At 36.8% G+C, this 11,677-nt stretch overlaps 2 protein-coding genes across 2 annotated transcripts; both read left to right on the plus strand.

Annotated features, from left to right (window-relative positions):
- On the plus strand, positions 931-4,387 carry LOC18607369 (kinetochore protein ndc80). Its single transcript, XM_007041504.2, has 4 exons — positions 931-2,097; positions 2,784-3,030; positions 3,660-3,806; positions 4,037-4,387. Exons 1-4 carry the CDS (start codon positions 1,013-1,015, stop codon positions 4,262-4,264), a joined length of 1,707 nt encoding a protein of 568 aa, XP_007041566.2. The 5' UTR covers positions 931-1,012; the 3' UTR covers positions 4,265-4,387.
- On the plus strand, positions 5,146-10,431 carry LOC18607370 (mucin-17). The gene is made up of 6 exons (XM_007041506.2): positions 5,146-5,505; positions 5,617-6,412; positions 6,770-7,536; positions 7,622-7,714; positions 8,809-9,579; positions 9,690-10,431. Exons 2-6 carry the CDS (start codon positions 6,304-6,306, stop codon positions 9,810-9,812), a joined length of 1,863 nt encoding a protein of 620 aa, XP_007041568.2. The 5' UTR covers positions 5,146-5,505; positions 5,617-6,303; the 3' UTR covers positions 9,813-10,431.

Here is an 11,677-nt window from a genome sequence, read left to right on the forward strand (position 1 = left end):
AAATTACAAGTAAACAATGAATGGAATATGGATGGTAGAAAGTACAATTGAAAATATTGTTATGTACTAATGGCTTGCTTAGTCAAGTCCAATTAAAAGCAAACCAAATGATGCAAAATTTAATAAATTGTTATACAAATCATGAATATATAAATGAAACCATTATGAAAAAAAATAGTTAAAATTTAATACAATAATATATTTGAAAAGTGTATAATAATCAAATTGGAAAGTTGATACTTATTTCAAATCCGTCACTAAATATAAAATATAACAATTTTGTAATACCGATTGCTCACTTTGCTATTATGAGATAAATGACATTAATAATTCCATTGATGAAATTAGTAAAAACTAAATTAAGTCATCATAAGTATATATTATTTTGGCTTTAATCATAGGGGTTTTTTTTCGGTAATTTTTATTTTTATTTTAAATTTATAAGATAACATTTAGTATAATAATTAATAATAATTTCCAAAAAGTATTAAAAATAAAATATATGAGTTAATCAACATGTATTAGAAGAATATAGTAAAATAATTGTCAAGAGAGACATAAAGAAGAAAACATTTGTTTAAAAAAAAGAAAATATATATTTTTTCTATTTTTTCTCATATTTCATGTTTCTCCTTATTTATTTTTTTTCTTTCCTTTTCTACATATATTTTCTATAAGAAATTAAAATTTTAACATAAATTAAAATATTTAATAGAATTAACAATTTTATTGAATAATTTATACTTTTAAAAGTAATTAGTATTTTTTTTTAATTTGAAAAAGGAAAGTGGTATATATTCCTAAAAGAAAAAACAGAAAATCAGTAAAACGGCACCGTTTCCTCTGCAGGTCCCAATAGCAACTGGCAGGTTCGCAACAAAAGGGCTTCAAAAACAAAACGGCCCCAAACGCCTCTTGAGCGGGAAAATGAAAAACTGAAAAGTGAAAACGCACGAAAGGATCTAGAAAGAACTCAAAATCAAACACCGCCTCGCCTAGACCGAGAAAAAAAATGAGGGGCACCACACGCCGCCGTCCCACTGACTCCTTCAATCCACCGGTACCACAACCGTCGCGCGACTCCGATGCCAGCTTTGCCAGCAGTCGGCCCTCCTCCATCGGCATGGGCCGCGCCATTTCTGCCGCCGACCCCTACTCCGATCGTGCCTTCCAAACGGCCACCATCCGCTCTATCAACGCCTTCTTCTCCTCCCATTCCATTCCCCCTATCTCCACCAAGCCCTCTCAAGCCCCTTCTGCGAAGGACCTCTCGAATATCCTCACATCCCTTCTTTCCCTTCTCCACTTCCCTTGCTCCAAACTCGAAGAAGACCTAGGTCCTCTCCTGAAAAGTCTAAATTGCCCCTTCAAATTCAACAAATCCACGCTCCGTGCTCCTAATACCCCCCACAATTGGCCCAATTGGCTTGGAATCATTCACTGGCTGGTCCAACTTGCAATGTACAATGAACATTTGTCGCAGAATTCCACAACTTCTTTTGCTCAAAGTGATAGCATGACTGAATATGCCTTGGAGAGTTATATGCGATTTATACGTGGTGAGGATGATTTGTTGGAGGTTTTAGATAAGGAGTTCATGGAGAAGTTGGAAAAAGAAAGGGAAAATGTGGTGGAGAACTCCAGGGCTTTGGAAAAGAATGTTGGGGAACTGGAGGTGAAAGCGGAGGGACTAAGGACAGGGCCAACGGAAAGGCAAGTGTTGGAGAAAGAAAAGAACGTGTTAGAGGAAGACGTGAAGAAGTTTCATGCTATGATCGCAGAGTTTACAGGGAGGATTGGGGCTATGGAGAAGGTGTTGGAGGAAAAGGAGAAAGAGTTGAATGCCAAGGAAGAGGAGAGGAGACGAGTTTGTGAGGAGAATGAGGAGCTTAAAAAGAGAGTGGAGTTGCAAACTTTTAATGCTAGAGATGTGGAGAGGATGAAGAGGGAGATGCAGGCTGTGGAGAGGGATATTGGGGAGGCAGAGGTTGCAAGGAATTCGTGGGAGGATAAGTCTTGGGATCTTGATTCTACTATTGGGCAGAAGTTTAAGGAGCTTATGGCGCTTACAATGGAATGCAACCAAGCCATTAGGAGGTTTTGTGAGCTTTTAATATGCTTATCTTTATCTTGTGTTGCATGCTTATATTTCTAACGATCTTTGAACATATTGCTTTTGCATTTGATTTGGAATTTGATTTCCTATTACTAACAAGTTCAATACTGAGGATTGTGAATTGAGTATTTTTGTTTACTCCTTATACAAGAAAGTGGAATTTAAAGGCTTGAGTTTTTAGTCATTGCAGAATGCTTCCTGAAAATTAAGGGAAGTGTGTGGTAGAAATTGGAATACATCATTGCTATTGGATAAATGATGCTCAATATTTTCAAAAATTTGTTGCCTGCATGTCCTTGAAAGCTGACTAGCTTTGGTGTATGGTTGAACGTTTGACAGAAAACTTGCTGAGCAGTAGCATCTTTTCCTAGGTTTCAATGTATTGCAAAATTTTAGTTTGAAGTAGTAATCAAATAACACATTTGTCTCTAGAGCTACTCTGACTATTGACCCAAGGGTGTTGGATGAGTTTGTTTTCTCCTTTTGCTTAAGATTATCTTCTCAGATTCTGTTCTGTAAACTGTGTGTTAAAATTTTGGATGATATCTTTGATAGTTTTGGTATGCTTAAATTTGTTATTTAGAGTAAGTTTTCAACCTATGCAGTTTTTCACCTAGTGCTTTATAACAACGAATAACACCACTATCACTTTTTGTGGTGGCTTTAGGTTAAAGCTTGGTTATGATTTTCAGTATGAGTTGAATGCCAAAGGCTCAACACCTGCTGAGGTGATGGGGATTGACTACAAAGGTACACTTAAGCCTGAGCTTGAAAGCTATGCTGATAAAATAAGGGAGAGTTCTAAGAAAAAGTTTGAAGACATGATTATCCTTCAGCAACAATCAAAAGATATGGCTACCAAGATTGAGGACAAAAAAAATCGTATTGATGCTCTTCAATCCCGTATTGATGAAGTAAGTGCCTTGAAATCAGGTCTTCACACTCTGATATAGTTGTTTTCTTCTACTTCTTTTTGGTGCATGTCATGATGAGCATGTATATACCAGTCAGGATTTTGACCTGGGCACCAACTTTTTATTCCTACTCCTAAACTGTTGTTCAATTTTCACCTTTATGAAATTTGAAATTCTATAAACCATACTTTCTGGGGCATGTAAAAAAAGTACGATATGTGGATCTAGCAGAAGCAGCTCATCGGGTGGCATAGATTGTTTATGAAAATCTGATGTTCCAAAGCTGAAACTGCATGATTAAAGTTATGCTTGATGATTCAATCCCTTATAGTATCTGAACTCTGACATTTACTTCAGTTATCACTTACAAGTAGGTTCTTTCATTGTCCTTAGTAAAATACTTGCATGGAAGCATATGGGTTACACTATTCCATCTCGACTTTGTTTTATTCTTCCCTTAGCCCTCTTGCATTTTTACCCTTTTTTATCACTTCTATTCCTGTGAATTCTATTTGAATGGTGCTATTGTCAGAAAATGCAAATAAAGCTGGTCAGTAAAGCTCAAACTTGTAGTTTGGAAGGGCTTGTTTTTGAGATTAACCTTCTGCTATATTAATCTTTCTTGCTAGGTTGAAGCCCAAATAAATATGTTCAAGAAGGAAATGCAGGAATATGGTTATAGATCTACTGCAGAAGCCAAGAAAATGGTTGAGGATGTCCATATTGAGGCTCATAAGTTAGATATAGCAGAAAAGGAAGCAGCAGAGATTCTAAAGGTAGGCCTTTCTGGTCTTTTGCTTCATTGGTTAAGAATGAATAGATAAAATGTAGGTGGTCTTGTAGTGAAAGCAGATTTTATAATTTAAAGGTGAATGCAGTAATTTTTTGGAGACAGAAATTCTTTCTTTTGCCCTGATTTATTTTGTAATAAATTCAAATACAGTACTTAGAATAAGGGTGTGAGTGCCTGAAGGATCCCTAATCAACTTTCTTTTTCTCAACGAAGGCTTCGCAATCGAGGTTGCAAGAAGCAATCCAACGAAGCGAAGAGGAAATTCAGATGCATGCACGGGAACTCTTTATGGTGGTCGATTCTGTGTCGAAATATAAAGAGCATGTCGAATCCAAAATTTCAGAGATCAGGATCAGCCTCTCGGAAACTGCTGCTGCCGTATCGGATGCTTACAAAGGTTCATTGCCAGCACAATTCACCGGTAGTGCCAATGCAAGTTAGTAATATGAACAGACAATCTGTAATCTATGACTAAGGTTGGTCTTTTGCTTGTGCCCAAACAACTATATTTTGCTTCTAACTGTTGATTAATACTATTATAGTTATGGAAGTTGCCATGCCATATTCCTTTCTTGTATGTAAAGGTTTGTTTTGACTGAAATGTTTGATGTTTTTGCCTATTTATGAAACAAATAAACTTAGAGAAAATAAATTCTCTGAAAATCTTTTGCGGAAATTTGACATAATGTTTGGCAAGAGTGAAAGGAAAACGAGGGAATAGAAAATGATATCCCTGTGGTGGTTGTTTCCTGTTTGGCACAAAATTAGAAACTTGAGGAAATGAAATTAATGGCAAATTTGTAAATTAGACGGTCATTTTTAGCGAACCAGATATTTTCTTTTTCTTCTTTCATTTTCTCCCACTTTTGGAGAGATTTGAGTTTTCACTTTCAAAAGGTGTGGAAAAGTTTTTTCAGAAAATCTTTTCCTTTTTCATTTTCTTTTCTACCAAACGCCCCTTCCAATTATATATATATATATTATATATATTCCTTAGCTTTGCAAGGAAGTTTCCCGGGCCAATGGGCCTGGGAGAGAGTACACACCAAATCCGTGGAATTAAACGGAGTAACCCGACTCGACCCGACATAAAAACCAAACGCCTTCAAATGATGGTTGTTGTTTGTTATGGATTTTCAAAAGGGTAGATAAAGACAACAAATAAAAAAAAAATAGAAAAGAAAAAGCCCAGATACGGGCTTTCCTTATAATCCACTTAACCCAAGAAAAACAACGTCACTCTTTATTTTCATTTTCTTCTTCTGTTTCAGCAAACCTGAAAACATTTTTAAAAAATGCCCCAAAATTAAGAAAATATAATAAAAGATAAAAGAAAAATGGCACACCAAAATTGCACTCCTAACTTCTTCGTAATCTTCTTTGTTTCTCTCTCTCTCGTATAAAAGAAAAACTTGGCCTCCTCCTTCACGGCACAATTCGGAAGCATTTTCCTCTCTTTCTCTCTCTCTTTGTTTCTATCCAGAAGGTCTCCACCAATAGGCGACGTCGTTTTATAATTTTCCTCACGCCTAAGAGAAAAAGAACAGCTGGTTATTCGTCTACTCTCTTTTTGGTTCTGCTGGTTTGTGATAGTTCGGTTTTCTTATTTCTGGATTCGCTGCATCGCGCACTGCGTGAAAAATATTGAGGACGCCGGAAGCGTCAAGAGCCGGACGATTGAGGTTCTCTTTTTTACTCTTTTTATCTGTGTTCGGTGATTTTAATCAAACGGTTGACGATTAGCCACTGGAAATCGTTATGATAATCTGAGAATTTTGTTTCTTTTGTTACAGTACTGTTGATAGTAGAAGAGAGGAACCTAGTTTTCCTTTTTGAGGAGGTTTGTTGAGGGGATGGTATGAGAAAAATTTTAGGGTTCGGTTTTTCTGGTTATTTACCATAATGGGTCTGGGTTCTTCTTTGAGAGCCGTCTCCTTTTTTTCGTTGAAGGGATAGAGTTGTCATTTCAGATATGAGGGTCTTGGTCTTCTTAGTTTGGTCTTCTTGAATTTTGAAGAACCCTAGAAGCAGCCCTTTTATTGAAGAAAGAAAAACAAACAGCCAAGTTTACAGAATTGCCCTTTTTGAGAAGAATTTTGGAATCTCTTCTGGTAGATTTTATTAGTCAGCAATACCATAATTCCAGTGTATTTGAATTGATTGATTAATTGGTTGATTTAAAGTTGTTTTTTAACTGAAGTTTGGGTGACCTTAGAAGTATATATTGTATAGAAGGAAAGGAAAGCAAGAAGCCTAATTACAGTGTACAGAACAGTTTTGAAGAGTTTGGGAATTGGGAAATTTTGGATTATAGTAGTGAGCCACTTTAACGGTTCATGTTCAGTAAGCGACTTGACAAGTGAAAGTGAAGTTAAGGGACTAGAACAGTTTTTGGAAATATTAGTAAGTTTAAAGCCTGATGTAAGAAAAACAGAATTGGGAAATTCTTTCTTTCTTTATGATCATGATTAGCAAGAGTTATGGAAAGAAGTGAGCCTTCATTGGTACCAGAATGGTTGAAGAGCGGTGGAAGTGTTACTGGTAGTGGCAATTCAAATCACCAATTTACGTCATCATCTTTGCACTCAGGTAATTTCGGTTTATATCTTCATGTCTGTTTTTTCTGTCTTGTGTTTTTGGCCCTGATAAAATTTGTGTTTGTTGGTATCCTTAGGAGAGATAATTATAGCATACTCATTTTACTTAATTCAAGAGAACAGCATCATAGAACTTTGTAAGACTTTTTTTTCTTGTTTATTTATCGTTTAGAGGGATGTCTGTAGAAGTTAATTTTCTATCCACTTGCCTGCATTTTATTCACCTAGTTTCTGGTAGCAGTTTTTGACAGTTTACGAAATTTGAAATTTATCTCCATGTCAATTTTACCAAGCAAATTGAATGAAAATGTCTATATTCTAATCTTTGTTTTGATCATTCTTCTTATAGACAATCATTCTGCATTGAGGCCTGCCAGGAATAAGTTGTCTGTTGCTGGTGATCATGATGTAGGTGGGACATCTGTTTTGGATAGGACCACTTCTGCCTATTTTCGCCGGAGTTCTAGTAGCAACGGTTCTGTCCACTTACGGTCTTATAGCAGCTTTACTAAAGGCCACCGAGATAGGGATTGGGATAAAGATATTAATGGTTACCATGATAGGGAGAAGTCAGTTATCAGTGACCATAGGAACCGAAACTTTTCTGATTCTCTGGATAACATGCTGCCAAGTGTGTTTGAGAAGGATGTCTTATGGCGCTCACAGTCTATAACTGGCAAGCGCAGTGACACATGGCCTAAGAAAGTGACAAGTGATTCAAGCACATCCAACAAAAGCAACCACAGCAGCGGTAATGGTTTGCTTAGTGGCGTTAGCACTACTGTTGGTAATAAATCTGCATTTGAACGTGAGTTTCCTGTACTTGGTGCTGAAGAAAGACAAGTTGGATCAGAAATAGGAAGGGTTTCATCTCCTGGCTTGAGTACTGCTGGGCAGAGCTTGCCAGTGGGTACCTCAGCTATTAGTGGCAGTGATGGCTGGACATCAGCTCTAGCAGACATGCCAGCTGGTGTGGGAAGCAGTGGCACGGGTGTTGCAGTTGCTTCACAAAATGTTTCTGCGAGCTCAGCTTCTATGGCTTCAACTACAATGACTGGCCTTAATATGGCTGAAACACTGGTGCAGGGGCCTTCTCGTGCTCGTACACCTCCCTTGGTAAGTTCAACATTCTTCTGTTCTTAAGTGTATTTGTTAGAAAATATGTAAATGCTAATATGATCTGATTTGTTTCTTGATGTAGTTAAATGTTGGAACTCAAAGGCTAGAGGAGCTGGCTATTAAACAGTCAAGGCAACTAGTTCCCCTGGTAACAACATCGACACCTAAAATTCTGGTGAGCTGTTGTTCAGCTTTTCTATGTATAATTCTTCTTCTTCTTAAGATACTATTTTCATTTCAGGGTATATACTTTTCTTATTATTTTGAGGAGTATATTTCTATTTTGAGTTTGAACTTTTCATTTAGATCCTCTTGGTTTGTTTGCATTCTAGGGTCAGTAGGCAATGTATCTTAACGGGTAATGGTATGTAAGCATTATATGCTCATTAATAAATAAATATTGTACTGCCCCATATCTACCCATTCATGTGCTGGAAAAACTAACCTAAATATTTAGGCATGAACATGAATCTTTCTGCTCCGGGCATTTGGATTTTGTTGAGCTTGCGTGTTGGTACCATCTATTAACAGAGTATGATTTAACAATTTTGTCTGGTGAACTGAAAGCTTGTATTTTCTATGGTTGTGTTATCTAAAGTCTTCAGAGAATTTTTGGAAGCAGAGGTTACACATTATATGTTACTTAACACATTGAGTATTGACCTTTTGGCTTTAGTTCAAGCAATACAGAATTTTTTAAATGTGATTGCAGGTGCAAGTCTCACTAAGAAAGATTCCCTAGTGATATTACACATCTGTTTTTATTACTAATTGATGTCATGGATGAGATGATCATTTATGAGACATAGTTTTGCGAGGAATATGAAGCAGAAGTGATGCCTGGCATGGTTTCACGCATGGGAGTGTAAATGATTAGAGATGAGATGACCGGAAAGGGGATCAGGGAAAAGGGAGAAATTTGGTTGATACTGTGGGTTTGTCCCTTTTTTAACCCTACAGTTCTATGAAGCTCTTCCTGTTCAGGACTAAGGCTAGCTTTTACCTGTCTGCCATAGTTAGAATCACTAGTGACACTGGGTTTATCAAGTGATTCTTAAGCTGCTGATTGATTGCTAATGGTTAGAGATCTTATTCTAGTTTTATCATAAAACTTGATGATGAAGTCAAACCTGGTTTGATGCATTCATTTATGTTGAATTTGTTTAGATGTGGCCTGGTTGCATCTTTTTATTCTTAAGATATTACTTAAATAGGATTTTCAGGTTACTTACATTTTTTTTTTATTTTGCTTCCTGTTTTTGCCTATAGGTGGTCAGTCCTTCAGAGAAATCGAAGCCTAAAGTTGGCCAGCAGCAGCATGCCTCACTCTCTCTTAATTACACGCGTGGTGGAACTTCAAGATCTGACAGTCTAAAAGTTTCTAATGAGGGCAGGCTTCGGATCCTCAAACCGTCACGAGAATTGAATGGTGTCTCTTTAATGACAAAGGATAATTTGAGTCCTACTAATGGAAGCAGCAAATTAGTTAATAGCCCACTAAATGTCACTCCATCAGCTTCTGCATCTGCTCCCTTTAGGAGCTCAGGCAACAGCCCCAGCTTTGCCACTGCTGAGCGTAATCAGACTCCATTCCGGATTAACATTGAGAAGAGACCAACTGCTCAAGCCCAGAGCAGGAATGATTTCTTCAACCTTCTAAAAAAGAAATCTACTACGAACTCCCCTTCTTCTGTCGCTGATCGTGGCCCTGCGGCATCACCATCTGTCTCAGAAAAGTCTGATGAACTTGGCACAGAAGATGCCAGCACTTCTGTTACTCTGCAGGGTGGGAGTGTTCCATCATCAGAAATCTCAATTGCTGACTTGCCAACTGACAATAGGAGTGAAATAACCCACAATGGAGATGCTTATGCTGGGTCTCAGCAGTGTTCTAGCAATGGAGACAGGCATGCAAGGCCTGATGCGTTTCTTTATCCTGATGAGGAAGAGGCTGCATTTTTGCGTTCCCTTGGTTGGGAAGAGAATGCCGGAGATGATGAAGGTCTTACGGAGGAGGAGATAAGTGCCTTTTTTGAGGAGGTAACCACTTCTCTAAAATGTGGCTCTGTCCATTAGCTTCTGCCATTCTTTGCTTAATCATATCTTGTAGTGCACCTACTAAAAGGTTTTTATATGTATATGTTATGCAGCACATGAAATTGAAACCATCTGCTAAACTTTTCCATCGAATGCAGTCAATAGTTCCATTAAATTCTCATAATGGGACTCACGATGGTGCCTCATCTGGTTTGAGCTCAATGGATTCGAATTGAGAAGATTTGACACGTCAAATATTTTAACTGACTTGGGAAATTTGAATGCATTGCTGATGTGGCTACTCTTTTTATCCCCTTTTGTTTCTTTGATTGATATTGGGAGCGATTGGGTTTTAAAGGAAAAAATATATATATAGGATGCAATGTGTCTGTTGCGGTTTGTGAGAGTGGATTGGAATAAAGCTACAAATGATCCAGTCCTAAGAAGACCAGTGATGCGTTCTTCCAGGTTTTTTAACAGAATTTTCTTGAGATATAAACAGGCTGAGAGAAGAGGGTAGGAACAGGTTTTTGTTCTTTATTATTATTAATCTGTCTGCAATGTAAGAATCTGCTGGGGGTAATAGTTTACTGTCTCTGGGGTTTCAACTTGTGGCTGAGGGGCAGAATTCAACAACAAATAGCTTATGTTTTTTTTTTTTTTTTTACCATTTGAAAAGGAAAAAAAGAGGAAAGAAAAAAAATTAGCTCTGTATGGATTTTGGGTATCCTTTCTTTGTTCTTTGTTTTTTTTTTTTTTAAACTTAGAATCCATGTCAATATTTGATGAATAATACCAGTGTTCTTTCACAGAAATGCAATATCAGAGGACAGAGGATAGTGTTTGATTTTGGTATGTGTGGATCAGACTCTTGTTTATCACATTGAATGCCATGATGGCAGCCATGTCTTCCAAGTTCAATCTTCTTCTTCTTCTAGGATTTGTAGATTAGTGCCTTAATTAGCACCTAAAAGCACTCACGGCCGTGGCTCTCCCTAATTTGGTCCTCTCAGTCTTAGCTCATGATGGGAATTTATGGTGCTTTTTCCAGCTCTCACGAGTCAACCCTTTGGTTAAAAGGACACACACTTTCTCTCCCTCTCTCTCATTCTTTGGGCCCAAACTCCCTTAAATCTTCATTCTCAGTCTTAGCTTGTTCCGAGCCAAAGATGCAAGAGAAGGTCAAGTATGAGGATTAATATTATTGCCAAATTCAGATTAAAGAAACCCATGTCGGGTCAACTCTTCCATTTTCCATTTCTTTTTTCTCCTTTCCTGTTCTTCATTTCTCACCACTTTCAAGAACTGATCGGTTCTCGATGACCTCAATTTACTATATATAAATATTAAATTAATATCAAAATATATTTCGATTGAAATAAGAAATAAGTAATTTTGATTTAACTTCACAGAAGGCAAACAAAACCTTTAATTTCACCTAGACTTTTTCTTTCTCTTTTTAATTATTTTTAATTATTTTTTATATTCTTTTTATGAATAAAATTTTTTCCAAAAATCAAAACCTTATCCGAATCGAAAAATATTGTCACATGAGCAGTTGGACATGTCATAGGTGACATATGTATAAATCCAGCAGCCTTATAATAAGTCAAAAGGTTGAAATAAGTACTAATTATGAATTAAATTAGAAATTAAAATTAGATCAAGGAGAAATTAAGAAAAAAAGAAAAAGAAAATTGTGGTAAGGGTAAATTTTATTTATTTTCCTTGTTCCAACAGCATGCTATGCTACACAAGTCTACCATTGACACTGGTCCCATGCATTGATGTTCACAAAAAATGCAACAGCTCCCAAAGTATACGAAGATATATCAAAAGATAACGCCAAAAGCGGGGAATTTATGATGGAAACTGCAGTCTCCGAATACTATATTCTAATTATTAATTAAACCCATAGATTTGACCTTGATTAATGGTGGAAATTAATTTCCATTGTGAAACTTTAAGGGAACTATTGGAAAATACAGCCTGTTTGATCATCAAATTGGCAACCCCTTTTTCCATTAGATGAAGTGAGAGTGGGGAAACTATTAATTATAGGCCATGCTAAAAATTGAATATAAGTGTTTTTTTTTTTTTT

The sequence above is a fragment of the Theobroma cacao genome, chromosome 2, assembly GCF_000208745.1.
Source record: "Theobroma cacao cultivar B97-61/B2 chromosome 2, Criollo_cocoa_genome_V2, whole genome shotgun sequence".
NCBI lineage: Eukaryota > Viridiplantae > Streptophyta > Magnoliopsida > Malvales > Malvaceae > Theobroma > Theobroma cacao.

Bases quoted from the DNA above. Each gene is read 5' to 3' on its own strand.
- LOC18607369 (XM_007041504.2), top strand. From the start codon at position 1,013: ATGAGGGGCACCACACGCCGCCGTCCCACTGACTCCTTCAATCCACCG. The intron at 2,098-2,783 runs GTTTTGTGAGCT...TGGTGGCTTTAG, and splicing joins TGCAACCAAGCCATTAGGAG to GTTAAAGCTTGGTTATGATT. The intron at 3,807-4,036 runs GTAGGCCTTTCT...TTCTCAACGAAG, and splicing joins AAGCAGCAGAGATTCTAAAG to GCTTCGCAATCGAGGTTGCA.
- LOC18607370 (XM_007041506.2), top strand. From the start codon at position 6,304: ATGGAAAGAAGTGAGCCTTCATTGGTACCAGAATGGTTGAAGAGCGGT. The intron at 7,537-7,621 runs GTAAGTTCAACA...TTCTTGATGTAG, and splicing joins GTGCTCGTACACCTCCCTTG to TTAAATGTTGGAACTCAAAG. The intron at 9,580-9,689 runs GTAACCACTTCT...TATGTTATGCAG, and splicing joins TAAGTGCCTTTTTTGAGGAG to CACATGAAATTGAAACCATC.